Consider the following 24,560-nt stretch of genomic DNA (forward strand, 5'->3'; position numbering starts at 1 on the left):
TAACTGTAGGGTCTTGTAGAAGAGATTCATCAGGTGTACACCTAGGTGGATCCCTTTCTAGCAGCAGATCTAGAGCTACTGCAGAGTGATCTGATAGGTGCTCAGGAGGGACATGTTCCACTCCTTTCACTCTATTCACCAGCCTTGAATCCACCAGATAGAAATCGATTCTAGAGGCATGCCCATGCTTTTTATTGTGGAAAGTATAGTTTTGGCTACCGCTAACCCCCCTAGATTTAACTCTCCATATATTAACTAAACGTAGGTCTTTCATCATTATTTCCATAAACAGTCTAACTTTTGGAGAACCAATGTTCTCTCCTTTCATAGATTTATCGAGTTTAGGGTTCAGCAGAATACTAAAATCGCCTCTCAGGATAATTGGTGCTTTAACTTCCAATAATTGATAATATAAGTATTTCAGGGGTGCATTATCATCAATTTTTAGGCCGTAGAACCCAGCCAGCACAATACCATACATTCTGTAATTTAACATTGGCTAGGGCCCACCGCTCCCCATCATCTACTTTACTCTCCTCCAAAAAGGCCTTAGCAGATTTTTTAAGAATTATAGCCACTTCCTTAGTACAATACGTTTGGTTAGTGTGGACTGAATCTGTGATCCACTTCTTTCAGGACACGTAGGTGCTCCTATTCCTCAAGCGAAAGATGGGTCTCTTGCAAAATCAGTACATCTGAGTCAGCCTGTTTTATGTATTGCAAAATCCTTCTCCTTCTACTAGCCACTCTGAGACCATTAACATTCCATGTTAAAAATTTTAAAGGGGTATAATCTCTAGAATTTGGCATTTTGACCTAGATCTTTCATAGGTTCGCTGCTGGATTGACTCATACCCCTTATACCTCTGAGCCCTAAAACCTGAAGTTTTATAAATGAGGACAAAATATTTGTTTCTCCTTGATGGACCCCACCAAGTGAAATTCTAATGTAACTATTATATCACATGACCCCAACCAACCCCGGTGAACCCTCCCCCCAAAAAAGGGTATAGTAGTTTGCTACCCTTTTGAGCTCTACACTCCCTCCGGCGTAAGGATATTTAACCTTTACGCTTTTGCAGAGCCTTTATTTGCTCACAATAATAACCATCCTTTTTGGATCCCGAAAGCTATCCATCTTATTGTCCCACATGACTTTTAGCAGGGGCGGAAATCTCAAATGGGCTGTAGCGCCCAGCGAAAGAAAGTCGGGTTTGAAATCCTCATGTCCATAATAGCCCATTTATTGGCTGTTCTTTAAAGTAGCATATTTAAGTTTCTCGGTTGCTGCCAGGTTTGAGAGAAAGTTGGAGATACTACAAATACCTTCCAAGAATAAATTGAAAACTCGAATGTTAAGGCTTGTTCAATAGCTGGGGTGGGTAAATGAATCTTTCTGTTTAAGACATTGCCCCTATGCTCCGACTAGTTCTCTCATAAACAACTGTATAACATTGCCATTTAAATGTATATGCAAGGTATGGATAGAAACAAAACACAATAATATCTAGAGGTAGCATGTGTATTCTTTCCAAATGAAGATATTTCACTATGTGGTAATGTCACTTTGTTAATCACAAAGAATCGTTTAATTCTTTTTTAACATAAAATGTTTCAGAACTGCATTTTTATTATAAACATAAGAGAATTTGCAGTACCAGACCATATAATTCACAAGATGTATAATGTTTGAAATTTGTTTCCATCTAGCAAAACCTATTGCCATCGGCGTTTAAAATTCCTGTCTTCCAAGTACCAGGTTCACGAGATGCTGAATGAAATGAGTGAATTAAAGGAACTGAAAATGAATCCACACCGAGATTTTTACAACTGTAGGAAAGTAAGTATTTTTTGATTCTTTTGAAGAGGATAGCAACTATGTTTTTTGCCGTCTAACCTGATTTGACGGTAAAACAGCGAGGTATTACCATCAATGGATAGAAGGTAGTAGCCAGAAAATTAACATACCCCCACTTTGAACCAAACCTCTGATTGCACCAAGGTTGTAAAATGTCTCTTCCATCCAAGCATCATTCTATTCATGATTTAATCTTACTAATGACACACCGATATCCACAATTTCACCTTACATTATGTCATCTGTATATTCTTTCATCCATCATTCAGCCTTTCAACATTCCACCCATCCATTGGACATCTATCCATTAACCCATCCCTTCGTCAGTCCATCTATCCATCCATCTATCCGTCCATTGACTTACCCTTCCATCAATAAACTGTTTCATCCATCAGTTGATCTTTTCCCCATCCATCCATTTTCAATCATCTCAGATTCCATTCATTATGTCAAACATCCTTCCTCTCTGAATTCCATTTACTGATCCATCCTTTAACTAACCCATCCATCCATCCTCCCAGATTTCTATTTACTCTACCATCCTTCCACTCACCTATCCTTAAATTCCTTCGGAATTCTATTTACTCTGCTATCCTTTCACCCACTGATCAATCCATACTCTCAGATTTTCATTGAACCTGCCATGCTTTCAACCACTCACCCACCATCCATTAATCCAACCATCCATCCTCAGATTTCCATTTACTCTGCCATTCTTTCACACACACCTACCCATCCATCCTACCAACCATCCGTCCATTCCCTCAGATTTCCATTTACTTTGCCATCCTTTCATCCACCCATCCATCCATCATTTGCTCAGATTTCCATTTAATCTGCCATCCTTTTATGCACCCATCTACCCATTCTCTCACCCACCAATACCCTGACACACTCATTCACCCATCTCGTTGCTCATTCAGTCATCAATCTTTTCACCCATTCATCCTTCCACCCATCAATCCATCCTTTCACCCACCCACCCATCCTTCTACCCAACCATCCATTCATCCTTTCACCCACCCATCTATCCATCTACCCCCACAACCTTTTGCGGACCCATCAATTCTTTTACCCAACCATCCTTTCACCCCTCAGCCATCATTTCAGCCATTCATCCTTTCACCCACTCATTCATACATTCTTTCATACATTCGTCAATCCATCCTTTCATCTAAACATTCCTACACCCACTCATCGATCCTCTCTTTCACCGAGGCATAAAATTCACCCACTCGTCCATCCTTCTTTGCCTTTTCAATCAGCCCACCTTTCGATTCTTCCTTGTAGAGCTAATTATGAGCTATTATCTGCCGAGTTGCAGATCAAAGGGGCACATAAGGAACCCCAGTGTCTGGTAGTGCTTGGGGTTCACAAGACCCAGTACTATGTGATTCAGTTTTATTCGGCTATGCTGCTGCCTTCCCATTCCGAGGTGGGCAGGTTGGGATGGGGGTTACTACCACCGCTCTGAGCTGCGTTTTTTCTATGCAAACATTTTGCCAGGTTTTACCTACCTAAATTTACGAGGAGATCTACTGCTGCACCTATGCCATTGTTTTGCAAAAATTGTAGCAAGTAAAAGAAAAATTCCACTTTCTGCCTATGTGGTGAGTTTGTAGTTTGTACGCTTGTTTAAACGGTATTGATATATAGAAAAAACATGCTGATTCTTATGATGAATCAGGGGTGTGTAAAGTGGGCTACTCACCTGTGAGGGTCTCAAGGCGCTGCGGGGTGGGAGCAACTTCGGATCAGTCAAAGAGCCAGGTCTTGAGGTCCTTCCTGAACGTGTGCAGGGTCGGGGAGCGTCGATGTTCACAGGGAGCTTGTTCCTGGTCTTGGCTGCGATGTAGGAGAAAGCTCTTCCACTGGTTCGTTTCTGCGGATGCGGAGACCTCTGCCAGGGCGAGGTCAGCGGAGCAGAGGTTCATCTTGGGTACGTGGAAGGATACTCTCTCGTTGAGGTATTTGGGTCCAATGTTGTTGAGGGATTTGTAAGCGTGCGTGAGTTGTTGAGGGATTTGTAAGCGTGGGTGATAATGTTTATAATGATTAAGATTAGAATTACAGTGTCTCCTCAAATTTACATTGTACTTTTCGGCCATAAAAACCAGTGCTGCTTTACAAGTCGGTAACACATAACACAATACACACAAATAATGAAATCAGCTATCAGGCATAATTTTAATTGCAGAGCCGCCGGATAGTGCTTTCATGGTCCACTACGGTATAATACTAGATTTTTTTTCCCCTCTAACCTTCCACTCTGACATTGACGATACCCTTCGATATATCCTGTGATGGGCAGACCCTGCCACAACATTTGGCGTTTCCCAATTCATAGGAATTTTACAAACTGCTACAAACTAGGGGGCCGATTTACAAGAAAGTGACGAATCTGGGAAGATGCATCACTTTCCCTGCGCCACTTTGAGAAACACTTGCACCACTATGGATGCGCCGTATTTACAATACGGAGCACCACGGTGCAAGGAATGACAGATGCGTCAGAAATTCTGATGCATCTGTTGACGCAAAATTCACGCATTGCTGGAGTCGTGTGACAAGCATGAAGCAACCCCAGCAATGCAGGGGGATGCCTATCCTTATTCGCCTTGTTGCAGAGCTCTGTGTATAATGCCATTCTAGGCCTTTACACGTATAAGCTATACTGAACGCACTGAATTCTTTCAGGTATCGTCCTGAACTGGTAGTGCGATTGAGCCCTTCCGGCAAGTCACTTCGCCTTATCGTCATGGAGTAAAATTGTTAACTCCCTATAATCCGGTAAGCCTTATATCACGCCGTATTGTATTATATGTCAATTCCATCATGAAATTGATTACCTGCTATGTACTTTTCAAGGTAGTTTCCTGCCACACCCTGGTGCAGTCATCTAAATTTAACGGGACCCCTATCATTGAACCACGACAGTGGTAAGTGATGTTTGTAAAATAAATTGGTTTATTGATACTTTTGCGAATAATGTACAACATGATAAGGATACTAAATTATTATTTATTTGTTTTGTTTGGACGCATCGTGATACAACAGTACCCGGCTGGGTTCACTGTAAGTGCATTTATCCTTATTCACACGTGGTGGTCGCTTCCCAAGTCATCATTCTGTTCGCGTGTTACCTAAATCAACTGGGTAACTAGTCCAATTGCTTCCCAATAAACTTCTAAATTTATATAATAATTAAAATTAGTGTTCTTATACCCGTCTAAATTTTGTCACCCCTTATTCACAGAGTCCCACATTGTTTTGTCCTGACGAGACCCAATATTCTTCCTGGGTCGAAACGCCGTCGACGCCCTCAGAAAATGAACCCCATGCACAGTGCCTATGAAATTCTATAGCCGCTGTCAAAAAATATTGTGTTTATTATTTACTGTGGTCATTTTCTTGTATTATTATTCCTTTTAGAAACCGTATGTTTTACTTTTGTTTGTATTGGTTTTGTATAATTGTCGTACTTCCTTGGTTCTTTCCATACACTTTGGGTCACTTTGCACTTTATTTTGTAACACTAAGAGATTTTATTGTGTGTTAAAAAATATGAAAAATCAAACAAAGAGATATAAAATTGAATGATGATAAAACTTCTGTGTAGAGTTGTTTCTCTGTCGGACACCCTCCTTAACCCTTTAATTGTTATTAAGTAACTTAAACTATTAATAACCTTAGTTTTTCATTTATTGTGCCACTGGAACCGTTGTTTCTGATATAAAATATCCTTATTATGCTGCATCACTCTTTACGCCTGCTTCAAGCAGTGGCATCCTCGAAGTTGCCCAGTTTCACTGCGTTACTTCTATGAGGCTTTTTTGCGTTGGAATGCCCACCCTGCATACAGGTATAATGTGACACAGGGCTTTACAATGTGGCGCATCTCCCTAGGTGTTTTCACGGTATTCTCAGTGTCTTTTAGCATAGCACTGGCTCCGGGCCTGGTTAGTCAGAGTCAGTTACCACCAGTACCAGTCAGCAAAAAGTTGGGGGCACAGGATGACTTTGCAGCAAGGCCACTTTCTACACCTCTGTGAGTTCTTTCTGCATATCTCTTCCTTCTTTCTGCACTTTCTTTGTCTTTCTGGACTTCGGTTGCCTCTTTCTGCATTTCTCTTGCTTATTTCTGCGCCTTTCTTCCACTTTCTGCACATGTCCTACCTCTGTAGGCATAGTTAGAAATTAACATTTAAAAAACCTTTGAAATTCACTGAAAAAACCCACAGGTTTCAGGGACGTTATAGTTAGTTGGACATTTCACTCTTACAAAACCAGAGAAATTCGGCCGTTATAGTTAATTCAGCTAACTATAATTCGTGCCCCCGCAATGCACTGCTGATGATGTCACATATTACATCATTTATGACATGGTCAGTGACATCCCTGATGCCATCCCAAATGACATCACTGATGACATCATCCACATGAAAATCTGATGCATCTCCTCACACCCTAATATAACCTTTGATACACCCACTCTACAATACAGACAACCATTTTCGAAACCATGGGCACACCAATACCAGTTACTATGTATCCACTCACTGATTCCTAGGTCTACACACTTATCCACTCATTCACCCATACAATCACTCATACATGCAATCACTCATCAATACACCACTATCATATGCACTCATACATCTATACAGACACTCACACACCAGCACTCATCCAGAGTTACTCACACACCTTGTCAGTCTTGCAACAAATCATTCACACTTCCATTTACTCACCTACACAGTTATACACGCACCACCTCACTTATTCATACAGATACTAACACATACTTACTCTCTTGTACAATCACTAATACAAGTACACACTCATCCATACAGGCACTCTCACAATCACTCACTCTCACGTATAGTCATTTATATACTCTAACTCTCACATACATTGCCTTTTACATATGTAGTTACTCGGACATGTACCACTGAGACATCCATTCACTCACCAACACACTCATACATATACTCACGCACCCATACAGCTGTTTCCACATGCACTCTTGAACCCATATAGCCAGTTAATCAACCACTCACATATCTATGCACATAATCACACGCCTTCCACCCATCCACACAGATACTCAGGCACCCATACAGATACTTAAATAACCAATCAATAACCCATATACATACTCATGTAGCTACTCACCAACCGATGCAGCCACTTACACACCAACTGACAGACTGATACCGACATTTACACAGTTTAGTCACTTACCCATGCATTTAGTAAGACACGTTTAATCACTCACTTACACTGTCAGTCACGCACCTACTAAATCATCTATTCAGGCACTTATATACCCACTCATTCTTCAATACACCTTGGCATATATATATATATATATATAAAACATATTTAAACTTTAGAGAAACACACATTCACTGGATGATGTCATCAGTTATGTAATTTCAGATGTCATCAGTGATGTCACTGACCATGTCATGAATGATGCAATATGTGACGTCATCAGCAGTGCATTGCGGGGGCGCGAGTTATAGTTAGCTGAACTAACTATAACGGTTGATTTTTTTCTGGTTTTGTACGAGTGAAATGTCCAACTAACTATAACGTCCCTGAAACCTGTGTTTTTTTCAGTGAATTTCAAAGGTTTTTTAAAAGCTAATTTCTAACTATAACGTCCTTGAAACCTATGTTTTTTTCAGATACTCCGAAGAAAACGAGTCACGCATACTCAGGAGGGAGTGAATAAGGGATTTATTCATGGTGCTCTAGCCCCTGGGAAGTACATCCCTTATTCACTCCCTCCTGAGTGTGCTTGACTCGTTTTCTTCCGAATATCTTTGCTTCTTACTCCAGTCGGGCACAGCGCCTGCCAACAAACATATATCACCAGGGCACATATATGTGGGTCAGATATATAATTCTGTACTTACTTTCCTTTCAATATTTTGTCCTTAATATTTTCATGTTAAAGGTACATAGGCCCCGGCGAGTGGGGATCTTGTGATTGGCCTGAATTGCGGTTGGTGCACTGGACGCGGAGGGTTGGGGGGGGGTTTGGGATCCGGGAGTTGGGCTGTTAGGCTTTAGGGGAGGAGTTTGAAATGGAATGTTATCTCATACTGTGGCCTGGCGCTCCAGGTGTAGCTGTAAGGGGCTGATACAATTCACTGCATGTAACCGATCCAGCCGGAATTGGGATTCTCCCCACCCTAACAGACCGCCCAGTGTTGATGCTTATTGGTCTTTGTGTGAGATGCTGAATAAAATACTTTAAACCTAAAGGTACATAGGTCCCTTACTGTGAAATACCATAATGCATACCACATAGAGATACAATGAGGTCTATTTCAGGTGTCCTCATGGAAATTCAATTGCATTTATTAAACAAGCATTGGCATAGCCAATAGGTCTCGCCTTTGGGACCTTATAAGTGTTTAGCCATGCAACACATTATCGGAATAGCCAATGTGTCACAAAAACCAAAATAATTATATGAAAACGGTCTGATAATTATCAGCTACCTTCCACAGTGTCCTGCATGGTCTTTGTTCCATCATCTGTCCAGCGCCAGTCTGACTGTACCCCGGGGCTAGTCTAGTGCGTGGACCGAGGTAGCTATTTACAGCTGTCACAGTTTCAGCTATTCACAGAGTGACTCCAAGTTGCAACCTGCCCAAGGCTCAGCTAATGGCTCAGCCAATGAGAGAAGAATTAGGGTGGACCTACTGAAACCTGCGATGTCCTAGGCCAAAACCAGATGAAGCGAGTGTAATACTGCTATTTTTTCTAACCAATCCGAAACTGGTAACAGTTTTTAAACCAATTTAAAATCACAATATAGTTTATATGGCCCCAAAGCCTATAACCTACTGACAAGCTCTCACTAGCCGTTGAATTCTGGGGTTTGTAGTCAGGCCGTTTATAACTGTTGAACAAGAGAGCAAGCCCAGAATGCAAGAGCCTGCATACTTTAGCGTGGCGTTGGTGCCTGGTATGGGTACTGTTAGCTTGCAAAATACACTATTTTGTTGAGTGGCACGTGGATCAACAGAGGGCCCCAGGACTAGTGTTTGTGGGGTTGGGTGCATCACCACGCTGACATCTGACACTCGAGGGCAGAGGTTACGCGTTTGGCCCCAGCTGGGACTGCTGTGGTAACAGGTGTTTTGTGGCCATATTCGTGTATTCAGTGTAAGACAAAGGTGGGGCATCTCAGTCTGAGACACATGGCGAGAGACGGCGAGGCTGTCAAGGGTGTGTGTGGGGCCTCGCCTATAAAGCGCTAGCCGGCTGGGCTGCCCCTAGTATGTCAGACTGTTTAATCAACTGTTTAGAGATGCCACTGAAATGATTATATCGTTGCAAACTGCTGAATGGCAGATATTCAGCAAGCACCGGGTAATTAAAGCGAGGCACTGGAATTATGTGATTGTCATTATCGTTTGCCGCATTTAACACACAATGCTGCGTCATGTGCAAAAAATAAGTTTCAAGCTCCAAACGAGGTTCAAAACGTACTAAAACATGGCAACACATGCTCCCGGCAAGTGTAAGGCCCTTCGCAAAGGTTGACTGGCCATCTTTCATTCCTTATGGCTATATTTGGTTTTTAAACTGGTGCTAATGAGGGGAAATCTTTGCTCAAACAGTGTTACCATGAGTAGAAATGCAAAAATAATGAATGAAGTAATACCATCACAAAATGTACCGCATTGCGCTGCATAATTGACTTTTTCTTGCCACATAATTTAGTCAACCATGCTGCATAATTTAGTCCTTCCTTGCTGCATAATTTGTGGCGATAGTAAGAAATCACTGAACAAATGCTGCAATGTTTGACATTACTTGTAATCCTTCACACCACTGAATTAGGCTGTTCTTTGCCGAGATGAGTGGAGCTTCAGGATTGTCTAATTCACTAGTCCGTGGAGTAGTAAAGGTGCCTTGTTGTAAATTAGGAAATCTTTTCTGCATTGGAAGCCAGAGTGACATGGCATGAGCTGGTGTACAGGAATTGGCGAGCGTTTCGTAGCTGCAATAGCCTCTGAAAGTTGCAGAAGAGGGCTTACTCGGGCCCAGCCCTACTGGCTTTTCACTCCCCTGTGATGGGGAATTTTCGCCAGGCAGCAGGTCCGCCTCGGTTCCTGTTTTGTCCAAGCAGAAAAAAAAACATTTAAATACCGAATGCATTTCTACTTATACTCCCATAGTAAGCTACGACACCTCCTGACTTTACAATTTTGTCCCGCAATTACAGTGGCCACGAATCCCGAGGCTGGGGTGTGGGCGAGTAAAGTGGGAGCAGGGGTGGTGCTGTTGCAGGAAGAGGGCTATGGGTAGGGAGGCTGTGGGGAGGAGGAGTAGCACGCATGCATAGCGCACAACGTTGCAAGGAGACTGTGCAGGCAAGGGGTGGAGAAGGCACGAACCAGGACTGCAGTGGGCAAAGAAGGGGGGGGAATGGACGTGGGGACAGAGGACTTGGTTGCCTTTGCCCCTCTAGCCACATGATGCAGACAGGAGCGGAGAGGCTATTCAGTGACAACCGAGAATACCTCCTGGAGAGTGGGAGCCTTGCAAGCGGGAAACAATAGCCTTTAAAACAGCACGAGGACGCACAGGGGAGCGCAAGACAGGCAACCGAGGGGAATAGAAACCAGAATTTGACCCCAACGGGGGAGGGTGCAGATAGGCCGGGACCTACTACTACAGCTGGGAGAGTTCGGCGGAGGCTGGAACCTGTCTCTGGGAAAGTACAGAGGAGGCGCAGGAAAGCACATATGTAACCTGACCCACAAGGAAAGCAGCTGCCATCCCTGTGCACCGCTGCTCGCTCCCAAGGGCAAACTGCTCTGGGAGTAAACCTTTGCTAAAGAGGTGGGACATGCGCCCACCTTTAGCCATTTACAGGCTACGGAAAATAAATGACACAGGCAACAACCAACCTAATGTGTGGGGGAAGTCCTAGCCACACAGAGAAGTTTGGAGTGCTCACAAGAAGCCTCCCATAGAGCAGCGCATGCGCGCTGTGCTAGGCTCGACCTAAAAATGGTTGGAAAACAAACAGAAAAGAAGATAAAAACACTTTCAGACTCAGACATTATTCATGTGACTTCAATGAAGGCAAAATAGTAAAGTCACATATATTCCTAAGTACCAATGCTTATATGTCTAATTATATAACAACAGTAGAAGTCATGGTACTATGGTCGACGACGTTTAGATCCCTGATTGGTTGTAGGGATCATCATTAGGACATAGACGACTATGCCTGTGACAAAAATGCATGCTAGAAAACAGAGGGGAAAAGAAGAAAGAGAAGGGGCAGAGCAAGGGAAGAGATAAGAAACAGGGAAAAGAGGAAAAAGGTGAGGTCAATAAGTAATCTTTGAACTGGCCAGAGGGTCCAATTAATCAGGCCATGCAAAAACATGGCAGATTGTCAATCATACGTACAACACACGCTGTACAACAAGATTTAAAACAGCTTTCTATAGCAGACATTACAGTGACAGCGGCATGACGGCATGACCAGTTTGTGATGAATAGCTATCCAGCTATAGATGAGACGAATAGTGTGGAAATAATTGCCAGAGTGAAGCAATTATTAAAAAGGCAGAATGACTGAATGAGAAAGCCATCAGCCTAGCAATTCCCATAGCAGCACAATAGGATCTAAATGAAAGAATAAGAACCATTAGATTATGACCAAGTTCAATTAAATGGAACGGTACCACAAGGATAAATGCACCAACTGGTATAGGGTGATATGTTAATGCAAGCTGTTTTAGGGAGCCAGAATGTAGAAGCTGTGAAAGAGAGAAGGGCTTAACAGTGAGCCAGTATGAGGTGGGAGACACAAGAATCATGCTGTACCTAATATGTGAGCGGGAAGGCAACATGAAGTGTTAAATGATGAGCTGAAAATCAAACCACAGGGCAGTATAACCGAACCACGGCCAAAACCACAAGTGAGTAATATGTATGCGTGGCTATGCAGGCAGAGAGCAGGTTGAAGTGGCCTCAAACACTGGAATTAGGAGAAGGTGCTGTTGGCGTTAATCGTCTAAAATAGTGGAAGCACCTTGCATTAGTGTGTGGTATGAAAAAAAAGAGACACAACAGATAGAAGGGATGAAGTCTATTGCAATTAGTATGAAAGCCTGTGCTAGAAAGCAACATAATAAATTATGTTTCATACATTGAATCATAGCCACTGTTAGAAATGATCTCTAGTTGGCAGAGGTAAGTACCTTTGTTCAAGTAGGGACCCTTGCTTCTAATCAGAGTAAGGGGGATATACACTTCAGATAACCCCCACTCACCCCCTTGGTAGCTTGGCATGAGCAGACAAGCCTTTCCCAAAGTCAATGCGGAACGTATTTGTATTCAAAACACACAGTAATATCGTGATAACACCAGAAATGGACACCACTCAAGTTTAGAAAAATAAAGTATTTTATCTAAACTCAACATGACCAAAACCACAAAAATCTAGCATACACGTAGTAGAACTTACAACAGTTATTTCAAAAATAAAGCTTGTAGAAAATAAATATTTCCCCTTGGGCTATTATGACGTCGTGACGGCAATAAATCTAAAGTATGACCCCAACCGCGAGGTGCGCAGCGTCGGGCACACAGTCACATGGACCCCCAAACAAAGAGTACTTTTGTATTATAAAATCTATGATGATTCATGGCGTCATGGGGGTGAGGCATCTGTGCTGAGGTTGACGCCGGCTCCCTGGCTGCCACGGGGGAGGCGAGGCGTTGTGGCCTCGAGGAGGCGATGTGTCGAATCCAGGACAGGGGTAGTTCGCTGCATCGGCGGTGAGGCATCAATTCCGGTTAGGTGATGTGAAGTCAGCGCGTTTGTGGAGTCACCCACAATCAATCAATCAATCAGGGATTTATAGAGCGCACTACTCACCCATGAGGGTCTCAAGTGACCCTCTGCGGGTATTGGTGCCGCGATAAAGGGATGCAGGCACTGTCGGTGATGGAGTAGTTGCAAGCGCTGGCATCAGGAATGGCGATAACTGCAGGCATCAGCAGGCGCCGAAGGGCTTCAGAGCTGTGGTGCAGGCAGGGAGGTGCAGTGTGCACTTAACAAGTGGTGCCCCTGACCTTGGTGCAGGTCGCTGTGTCACAGCTGCATCACTGATGGGGTCGGAGACAGGTTTTCTTACTTTTCTAAAGTTGCTTACAGCTCCCAACAGCAGGAACAACCTCCAGAGGCTCAAAACTGGAATATGCGCCTCCTGACAGGTCAGAACTCTCAGCAATAGTGTTCAGGGGAGCTGGGGGGAAATACTTTGTGTCCCTGAGACTTGAGAACAGGAGGCCAGCACACACAGGCCCTTGGAGATTCTTCTTCAAGCAGGTTCACAGCAAAGTTCCAATCTTTGTCCTTTCTTTGGCAGAAGCAGCAACTGCAGGCCAGTCCCACATAGCACACAGCAAAGGGGCAGTACTCTTTCTCACAGCTCTCCAACTCTTCTACTTAGCAAAGGCTCGCTTTACTCCAAAAGTGATCTAAAGTGCTGGGGTTTAAGGTCCACTACTTATACCCCATTTTGCCTTTGTTCTTCTTTGTGCAAGGGTCTCTGAGCCCAGTCAAAACCAGTTCTGTCCTCACTGGGGCGGTATGACCACAAGGGGCGGGGACAGCATTGTGCAAGGCAAACAGGGCCTATTCAGGTGCAAAGAATACTCCTCCTGCTACTCTAAATGCAGCCAAGGTATATTCAGCCCAACTCCGAGTCATCCAGGAAGGGCCAGGCACACCCAACTCCCAATGGCTGTCTACAGTGAATGCACATCCTCAGCCCCTCTCACTCCAAAACCAGACTGTCGATCCACAAACAGGCAGAGGTACACAGAATGGTTAAACAAGAAAATGCCTACTTTATAAAAGTACAAAGAACAGATACCTCTTGGACCATGGATACTACAAACTGTTTACAACCCCAGATTATCTTTTATCTGCGGATGAATTTACTTAGTTAAATCCATTTAGCGCATTTTAATTATCAGTAACACATATTCGAGCCATCAACATATATCTATTTGCGAATACCAAAACTCACAATGTGATTTTATCAGTACCGTTGTTTTACTGGTTTTTGCTTTTGTTTTTCTTTTTACAGCGACGACAAAGTTATATAATCTTGGCAGTGGGTTTTTAAACAAAACAGTGTGCAAATGTATCTATATACAGTGATAAGAGAACAAAACATATAAAACATTAAATTCATTCGTCTTATGCCAGATCACTTGGACAGTCCTACTGTAATTATAAAGTATTGGGTCTCTTGAATTTCTGCGACCTCTATACAAACAAGTTTCTAGGTTCAGAGTGAAGAGGTCAGGGAAAACCTGTCAAAATCAAAAGTATCTAAGCTGTCTCAATCCAACTTATCTATGAGTCATTTTGATATTTGAAAAATGTCAACACAGGGAATCCCTCGGCCTTAGTGTTAGGGGTGCCGACGTGTTTCGACCTTCGTGTAGGTACCATGAGGATTTTCAGAAGGTCTTCCTCAGGGCTGGAAAATTCAGTGTAGGACTTTAGTGCGTGTCATCAGTTAGCCTGGACTGGTTTCCTGCACTTAAGATATCCGGTAGTATCCTTGCAACTAATTTGGAGGCACGGATACAGGAAAATCAGGCTCTGCAAGACTCTAGTATGCGTTCTGACCAGGGGGCTGCACTGTAGAACAGTGCCTAAATTTTCAGTTGATCATTGGTAAATATGCAAAGGACGGGAGAGGTTCCATTCACCTTGCGTTTATGGACCTCTCCTGGTCCGTTGATTTAGTCAACAGAGTGAAGCTTTGAGTATGGCTAGGATTGATCAGGCCTTAATAGGACTAATGCAAAGGATGCATTGGGACTTTACTCAGATATGAGAGAGAGAGTGAACTTTCCCCTAAAATAATTCTCTGTTAGGGGTTAGACAAGGGTGTGTGAGGGCACCGCTCTTGTTTCTCATTTACATTAATGACCTAGAGTTTCATCTGGGCAAAGTGGGGAAAGATCTGTCGAAACTAAATTCTAGAGATTTTCTGCTTTTATTATATGCACAAAAAGCAATTTTAATGCAGATTCTTAATGTTATAGTTTTATGGGAGGACTGGGTCTTAAAACAAACTTAAATAAATATTTTGCAATGGGCATTGGTACTAAACATGTGAAAATATGGTAGTTTTATTTGGGTGGGTCGGAAATTCTAAAAGTTAAGACTTTTGCTTATTTGGGTTTCCTCCTGGATCAAAATTCAACCTGGCAAAACGTATGCAATGCCAGGTTTGTTCAATGTCAAAGAGCTGTGGAGTTGGTCTTTACCTTTGCTAGGAGGTTGGGACATAAGCCAATGAGAGAAATTATTAATATTTACAGGAGTAAATGTATCTCTGTTGCGTCATATGGAGCATGGATTTTTGGAATACAAGGGTGCCTAGCCATTGAGGTAGGTGAAGAATAAATGTCTGTGAAGCCCTCTGGCAGTGTCCTAATCTACCCCTGTTTTTACGTGCTAGTCAGAGGTTGGACTGACTTTCTTTGGTGACAGGATCAGGTTGGAACCCCTATGATTATGGCTTAGAATTTGGGGAACTCCTGGAACGCTGTTATGAAGAGAAGTGTTGCAAGACTGTCTTTCTCTGGGTAATGTTTTTGCAATTAACTGGTTTAACTATATAGCATCTTGTTTTTTAGATCTCGGTTTGCCTGAATTGTTTTTTAAACTTTTCAATATAAATGCAAAGGCTGTACTTCAGGTGAAGGAGGCTTCTCAGGAAAGGCGAACTTTGATAAACTGGGTGCCAATGTTAATTATCACTTAATCAAATTGTCATATGGGTTTGAGTCTTATCTCTCTTGGTTTTCTAACATGAATTATAGGTTTTATTTACCAAGATTTCGATTTACTTTACTCCATTTCTTAGTTGTATTTCCTAGGAAAGCAGTTTAGGGCTCACTGTTGCCAAGATGTCTTTGTGATAATGTTTCCCAACAAAGCACAGAGCACTTTATTTTATTTTGTTGTTTATACTCTTATGCAAAGAAGTGTTTCATGTACTCAGTCCTACGCTCAGCCAAGATCACATCTCATGAGGATGCCTATTTCTTCCTGCAAATGTTGGATACTATGGAACTCTGTGTTGCTGTGGTGAATTTTGTCATGTTTCAGGATTAGAAATAGATATGAGTCAGTGTAACGAACTGTGAGCTTGGTATTATGAACATTTACTAGACAGAGTTAGTGAGGATTTAAGACCTTTTATTCAGTCTCCCCCAGAGCATTACAGACTTGATATTCTATGATTTTAATGTATTTTGAGCTACACTAATGGGATGTTTTAGACACATTTCATATTGCTGCTGTGTTATTAAGCTTTGTTGCTGTTTTTTATGATGATTGTGTGATTTTACTATCTTATGAAATTATATTTTAAAGTGCTTTTATGGCTTAATGCTAGCCAAATAAAGTTTGAGTGAGTGACTGACTGAGTAATAGGTGAATACCCCTAAGATAAAAACAAAATCTTTAATGAGGTTGGCAGTTTTCTAATGTGTCTACCACAGGGTTCACTCACTCTGATATCATGTGCTGTAAATCGCGACATTGCACCTTGCTCCTTTAATTGAGTAGCCCTTGACTCCAGATTTGGACTAAAACTTTCATCAGATACATCACCCTTACCAACTCTGACTACTTTACTGCAATTACTTCACTGCCCACATGACAGTGAAACTGCTCTCCCACCCCCGCAGCTCCACCATTAAGTGAGGCCCTCTGTGAGCCCCTGCACTCCCTTAGTGTTGGTGTTCGAGGCTCTCCTCCACCCGCAGGTTATACCTGCGCCTCATCCCTGGTGGTCCAGCGGACCTCTGACTCCTTCTCTCGCTCCGCTTTCTGCTTTCTGGGCCCTTCATCCTCTCCTTCTGCTCTGTGTCACCTTCTAGCTTCTTCACTCTTCAGTCTTTTCATCACTTTTTCCCTGCTTTCTACTCCGTTTAACCCTTTATTCTTTTTGCACTTTTTCACTTTATTTCACTTTTCCTCACTCTTCTGGCCTCCTTTCCCCCGTTTTTCCAGCCGCTGTTGCCACCGGCGCCCCTTCCCCCCCAGCACGACCAACCCGTTCCAGTTCCCCTCCCTGCTCCCGCTTCCCAGCTGTCTGGCCCTCCTTGACCTCTACGTAATGGTGGCCGCTGGCGCGCAGAAGGCACGCCAAAGGCAAACCCGTCTGCGCCCGTTCACAACCGGACTGCGTCCTGCGCCAGGAATCCTGGCTCTCCGCACCGCCAATGCTATGACCCAGCAGCAACCCACACACTCAACCCAGGCAGCATCAACATCTGCAAGCTAGCATCACCAGCCGACACCCATGGACCCTTCAGCTGTCACCGCTGCCGGCACACCTACAGCCCTGCCAGGAACACTGACCCAACACAATCCGTCCGCAAAAAAACATCTGAACTGAAGACCCTGCAATGCATCCTCCTCAACGTCCGATCACTCCACAAACATGCCACCAAAATCTGGGACCTCCTCGACAGCACCACCCGGACGTAGCATTCTTCACCGAAACCTGGGCCAACACCACCTCGGGACCAGACATCGCCTTCGGCATTCCCCAAGGATACAAGATCTCCAGGAAGGACTACCCCACCCACCCAGGAGGAGGAATCGCCATCGCCCACAAATCCACCCTCTGCCTGAGCACGCTCCCCGACAAGCCCACAGACCTGATGGAACACCTTCGCTACAAGATGCTGGCCAGCCCTACCACCACCCTTCGTGGAACCCTCATCTCCTGACCCCCCTGGACCCTGCGGACCATTTGCCAACTCCATCACGGACATCATCTCCCCGCATGCCATCGCATCCACCAACTACACCCTGCTGGGAGACCTCAACCTACACCTCGACAACCAACTGGACCCCAACACCACATCCCTCCTGGACAATCTCCACAACATTGGACTCCGCCAGATCATGACCGAACCCATGCACTCAGCTGGACACACCCTTACACCCCCTCTTCACAACAGGAAACTCCATTGCTTTCAGCCACACCACCGAACTCCCATGGATAGACCACTTATGCGTCCACTTCACCTTCAGAACACCCACCATCTACAGGCACCAGCACCTGCTCCCACCAAGAAACTGGACCAAAATCACCGACGACCAGCTCACCTCCTCACTCAGCAGCTCCACCCCAAGCATCGCAGAAGACGATGACCCCAACATCGCAGCCCGAACCCTGCACAGATAGATCTCTGACAGCGCAACACCATAGCTCCCTTCAAGAAAAACAAAAACACTCACTACAAGAAAGCCAGATGGTTTACCACCGAACTTCGAGAGTCCAGATGCATTTGCCACCACCTCGAAAAGGCCTGGTGGAACTCCAAATCCACAGAGGCCCACAACCACATCAGAGCCGCCACCAACGCCCACCACCAACTCATCAGAAAAACAAGGAAAAAAGCGATTGAAGACAATTTCCACACAAGCGCACAACAGCAATGAACTCTTCAGCATCATCAAGGAGTTCGCCCAACCCACTAGCGAGTCAATTGACACCCCTCCCTCACAAGATCTCCGCAAAAAACGGCCCCATCTTCCAGCACAAAATCAAGAACATCTACGACAACTTCGTCGAAGACAACCAACACACTAAACCCTCACCAACCACCCGACACCCTAAAGCCAACGATTGACAACTAGACAGCCCTCACCACCGAAGACACACTGAAGACAATGAAGTCAATCCGCTCCGTTGGCACCATGGACCCCTACCCCGCCACATCTTCTCAGAGCCGCCGACACAATTGCACCCATGCTCCGCCACACTGTCAACCGCTCTCTGACGAACTCCTTGTTCCCCGACAACTGGAAACACGCTGAGATCAATCCCCTCCTGAAGAAGCCCTCTGCAGACCCCACCGACCTCAAAAACTACAGACCCATCTCCCTGCTCCTGTTCCCAGCAAAAGTCATTGAGAAAGCCATCAACAGCCAACTCGCCACCTTCATCGAAGAGCACAACATTCTCGACCCCTCACAATCCGGCTTCAGAAAAAACCACAGCACATAAACCTCCCTTCCCGCTGCAACCGACGACATCCACTCCCTACTGGACAGGCAGTAGCCTTCATCCTCCTCGACCTCTCATAGGCGTTCGACACAGTCTCTCACTGCACCCTAATACCTAGACTCCACGACACAAGAATCCGGGATAAGGCCCCCGACTGGATCCACTACTTCCTCCCCGGCAGAACACAGCGGTTCAGACTCCCCCCTTTCCGCTCTGACCCTACACCAACCACCTGCATAGTCCCTCAGGGGTCCTCCCTCAGCCCCACGCTCTTCAACGTTTACATGGCTTCTCTCACCTCCATTGTCAACATTGTGTCATATGCAGACAACACCCAACTCATCCTCTCCTTATCCCACAACCCCAACACCGCCAGACACAACTTTCAAGAAGACATGGAAGCCATTGCCAAATGGATGAACAACAGCTGCCTACAACTCAACACCAACAAAACAGAAGTACTGATCATTGGCCGAAACCCCGACGGCTGGAACGACAACTGGTGCCCCCGCCTTGGAAGCCCACCCACCCCCACGAACCACGCACGCAACCTTGGAATCATCTTGGACTCCGAGTTCTAAATGGACCGCCAGATCAACTCCGTCACATCCTCCTGCTTCCACACCCTCCACTTCCCATGTAAGACCTTCAAATGGATTCAACTCGAGCACAGAAAGACCATCACTCATGCCCTCATCACCAGCAGACTCGACTACGGCAACGCACTCTATGCCGGAATAAACAAAAACTTTACCTGCAAGGTACAAAACATCCAGAACGCTGTGGAAAAACTGGTCCTCAGCCTGCCAAGACACTGCCACATCTCCCAGGACCTGCGCCCACTCCACTGGCTCCCCATTGAGCCTAGAATCACCTTCAAGATTCTCACCCACACACGCAAGGCCCTCCACGACACTGGACCAGCATACCTGAACAGCCGACTCAAGTCCACGCACCCCAAAGGACCGTACGATCAGCCCAGCTCTCCTACGCCATGGTCCCCTGCAACAGAAAGACCAGATTGGGAGGCCGCTCCTTCTCCTTCCCCGCGGCCAGAGCCTGGGCGGCCTTCCTCTCCACCTCAGACAGACAACATCGCTCCTCATCTTCGCGAGATACCTCAAAACCTGGCTCTTAGACAGACCCCCTCCCTAATGGACTGGAACCTGCACCCCCCACTCCAACACCTTGAGACCCTTACGGGTGAGTAGTCACGCTTAACAAACACTGATTGATTGACAGTTTCACAGCACAAGTGTTCTCACTTACATCCACAGGTCAAGAAGTGAGTGTGCGCAACCTATCTTTCCTAATCCTTGTTTTCAGGAGCTTCACTCACACCAGATCATTCACTTCCAACATGCCCTGTTTTTTTTTTTAAAACCAATCAGATCAGATACAGTAAAACACTGATGCCCCTGTGTCACACCAGTATAGTATAGTAACTGTCCTCCTCAATCAGGTAAAGTAAGACCTCATCAGTTCCCACCTCCTTCTGCTCCTCATGCACTGCTGCTCATCAGGCCCAACATGAATTTTGACTTGGGATCTACTGGCCAAATCATACAATTGTTGAATTGACAGAGACAACCCCTCAGGCAATGTCATTTGAAAATATGAGTATTTTATTATGTACAGTCTAAACAAGATCAGTGAAAACAGCAAACAAGAGAGGGTCAACAGAGGGCAGTGCTTCAGGTCGTCTAATCAGCTGCACATTGCCAGCAAAGTCTTTATTGAATTTTTACAGGGATGCCCTTCACCTCAATGTCAGGATCGTCACCTACAGGAATGCAGGAAATACACTTCCACTGTCTGGGGAAGCTGGCCTCACCTTCCATCTTGTGCTTTCACCTGAGGCCCCCTAATGGATCCAGCTGTGCATTATAATTGATATTGTGAACTACACTTGAGGATGAATATCAGTAGGCATCAGCTCCAGCATTTGCAGAATCTCATTTCAATGTGTTGGTGTTTAGCCATATCGTTATGCTCCCAACCTCTGAGGTGATCAACCCTCCTTGCTGAAACAGTGAACTTTTATTAACTTATCAGTTGACAGGCTGGTCCCCTTACTTAGGCTCCGATCAAAGTACCAAGTATAGCCCTATTTAACATTCAAATGATGTATCTTTCTACAGTCTTGCAGCCTCAAATTAAATGCTGTCATCAAAAAGTGTTCTATATTCCTAAGATCCGGTTTGAAAAACTGATATTTACTTAAAACCTGTGATGGCCATCTTTCCTTTCAAATGGCTCTCTCCTTTCCGTCCTCTGTATGTCTCTTCTCTCTGATCACAACCTTCTCTAAGTCATACACATTTGCCTTAATCTCTAATAATATATTTCTGCTAAATACCCAAAACTAATACTAAAGATCACAACTTCTCCTTTTTTGAAAGTGATAGCCCTGAAACCTAACACTACCTAATCTCCTCTCGCTCATTTCTTAACCTCATCAAACATCTGCATGAACACACATATCCTCCTGTCCTCACTAATGCTCACATCTAACTCCCATTGCTTTAATTTACACAAAGAAATTGAAGTGGATGCACGGAATGGTTTGCATGAACCCACAAAACTAATCCCAGTAACCAACAGCAACCAATAATATCGAACTAATCACTAACAATGGGTTCGGAAGCAACGTGCTGCCTAGCATGAAGCACCTCAAGGCCTCGTCAGAGGTAGTAAGTGCTATATAAATAGTATTGCAATTACAAAACACATCTGCAGCTGTCAGTCCTTACACCACACCACAAACCGCTGCATTCCAGAGCCCACATAGCAAAACCAAAGAGCTCGACAACGCTTTATCCTTGCATTGAAATTTGTACTGGAGGGTGTACCTTAAGTGCAAGTCTCAAGCAAGTCAAAGCTAGTTAGCCCTTACGCTGAAGCACAGAGCTTAGCATAATACTAAAAAGGCTTTTTTTGCACATCTGAGCACTTTTGAAGGTATCGTTGGGGCACAAGTCATTACACCGGACACAGAACATTTTTATTTACTGTTTGTGCAAGGTGGAAATTAAGTTTAGCATGATGCACTGAGTTGCATGAAAGTCAGTTAATCTGGGCTCATGGCTTGAAATTCACTGGTAAATAGATGTTATATTCTTTATTTCAAGATTCTCTCTTTTGTCATATTTATAGCAATATAGCAATATACCGGAGATAAACTAAAGAGAATACCCCTGTGAAAGAGGAAAGATAAGGCCTTCTAGGACAAGCCACTGTGCATTTTTTATAGCTAATTTATACATGGACAGCACCACTCAAGATCCACCAGATGACCAATATGGATACAAAGTGTAAGAAGGGACGAAACTAAAAGGTTGTTTACATTTAGAGATTTCATCCTAAATACATGTTTTCCACCTGGTATTAGTATGATGACAGATGAGCTCCAAATATTATATACTGAATATCTAAATGCGGTGTGATGATTTTGATGCTAGAGTTCCAACGTATGGTACATGCATGAGTTACTGCGAGCGTTGGATAGCGCCTGGTCAATCCTGAATACAATATTTGCCTATAATGTAGCTGATCAGAAAGGTGTGGAGTTAACAAAGTATGTAATTTAGGGCACCTAGAAAGCTAATGAAAGATTTTACTCTCAATGATGTTAACTGTTTCCAGCTGGCCTTCCATCTGTATACTTATTCTGAGGTTTTTGTTGAGATGCGAGCAGTCATTTCCAGCACTTAATCAACTTGATGTCCTAAGGCTGGGAATAGCGAGGAACACTAAGAAATTTCCAAATGGCAGTACATGATTAGCAACGCCAACGTTATGCATCAGAGATACATTTTGTTGTGATATAATTTCATTGAATATCGATTTAAAATGTCTTTATTACAATAACTCTTTCCTATGGCCTCAGAAATACCACCAGCAAAGACATGAGCCACTTCACAGTCACAAAATATATGGTAGGAAGGGTCTGAATCGAGCACATCAGATGTATCCTTATATCAAGATAGGTTAAAATTAGTACTGATGAGGATTCCTGCGCTGTGCTTAAAAAGCAGAAGCAACACATCGAGTTTAACAGGTGCCTTTTTTAATGTTTAATTAGCTTTATTGAATTAATAAAAAATACAGAAAGATAAGCCAAGCATTTGACATATTAACTGTGATCTAGTACAAAGAATAGTAGGCTGTACAATAGAGTAGAAAGCTTTTTTTGTTTTGGACAATAATAATATAAAAATTACTTTAAAAGTAAAGAGACAATTAAAATAATAAAAAGAGAAAGTTCAATAATGAAAAATATTAAAGAGAAAAAAGCAGGGACATCAACAGTTTATGGAGGATGATTGCATGAGACACGGAATGTTGCAACCTTATTCAAATAATTGGTTAATGGTGACCAAAATAAATCCTTATTTACAAATGGTTTAAAAGAAGAGGCAGAAGCATTATCCAAAATTTGATTGTGACAAACACTATTCCACCAGGACTTAACAGACAGTTTGGTGAACATTTCCAGTTTACTTAAATTTGCTGAAAGGCTAGCACCAACATCAAGTCATATACACCTTTTCCATGAAAGGGCAATCCCAACTAATCTGATAGACTTCCTGTAAATAGAATAATATTTAAAAGAGAAGTGTGTAAATCAAAAATAATTGAAATATGAGGCCCAATATTCCTCCAAAAGGAGGCTACAGCAGGGCAAGAGAAGAAAAGGTGCATCAAATCTGCGAAGGGAGAATCATAGGACCAACAAACTTTGTTATCCCTGTCTGTAAAGATAGCTATGAACAGAAGGGTAAAGTATAATCTATGATAAGGAAAGAACATGGATTGAGTAATGTAGGCAGATCTAGAGATTTTCAAAGATCTATCCCAGATCTTGTCCCAGAACTCGATGCTCCAAACACAACCCAAATCCGCCTCCCAGGTAAGTTCCACTTTAGATTAGGATGGTCAGAATTTGGGGCACGAAATTAGTTATAAATCAGAGATGTTTTGGGACGTATTGCCAATTCTGAGAAGTGGATCCTATGTTGGCATAGATTTATTTGGAGGAAAAGAATAAAAAACATCCAGAATTATTCCCATACAAGTTGAGAATTTATGCCAAAACGCATGAGGACATTTAAAAGTTTCCTGAAAAAGAGGAAAGGAACAGGAATACAAACCATCAAACACATCTTGGACAAAAACGATTCCCTTATGTCTCCAGGTCTATTTTTGATGGTAATCAGACGATTGTGCAGAAGAGGAGAATGCAGGAAGGAACCTCTAGAATCAATTTTTAACTGGTAATGAGGCCTTAATAATGAGCATGTGTGCTTAAAAGCGGAAGAGAAGTGCCATTAACTTTTGTGGTAAAGGCCAGGATTTATTTTACAGAAAAAGGCACGAGTAAGGATCATTCAACATTAACCCATAAAGGAGTAAAAGAGGAGGAATCAGTGAGAAACCATTTAGAAGCTACTCTAAGACAAAAAGCCTTGTGGTAGAGCCGAAAGTTGGGAACATTTACTCCACCATTGGATTTGGGTTTCCGAAGATGAGCCAAGGAAATTCTGGGTTTCTTATTATTCCATAAGAACTTAAAGAATAGGGAGTACATT

The 24,560-nt window shown here is 43.6% G+C and overlaps 1 protein-coding gene across 1 annotated transcript in view; it reads left to right on the top strand.

The window, feature by feature from the left end:
• The window catches only part of LOC144755449 (AMP deaminase 1-like), a 378,874-nt gene that overhangs the window by 142,239 nt on the left and 212,075 nt on the right, over positions 1–24,560 (top strand). Inside the window, exon 6 of the mRNA XM_078644387.1 lies at positions 1,711–1,840. Within this exon, the coding sequence (XP_078500513.1) occupies positions 1,711–1,840 (130 nt within the window). The remainder of the gene's footprint in view (positions 1–1,710; positions 1,841–24,560) is intronic.

The sequence above is a fragment of the Lissotriton helveticus genome, chromosome 5_1, assembly GCF_964261635.1.
Source record: "Lissotriton helveticus chromosome 5_1, aLisHel1.1, whole genome shotgun sequence".
NCBI classification, from domain to species: domain Eukaryota; kingdom Metazoa; phylum Chordata; class Amphibia; order Caudata; family Salamandridae; genus Lissotriton; species Lissotriton helveticus.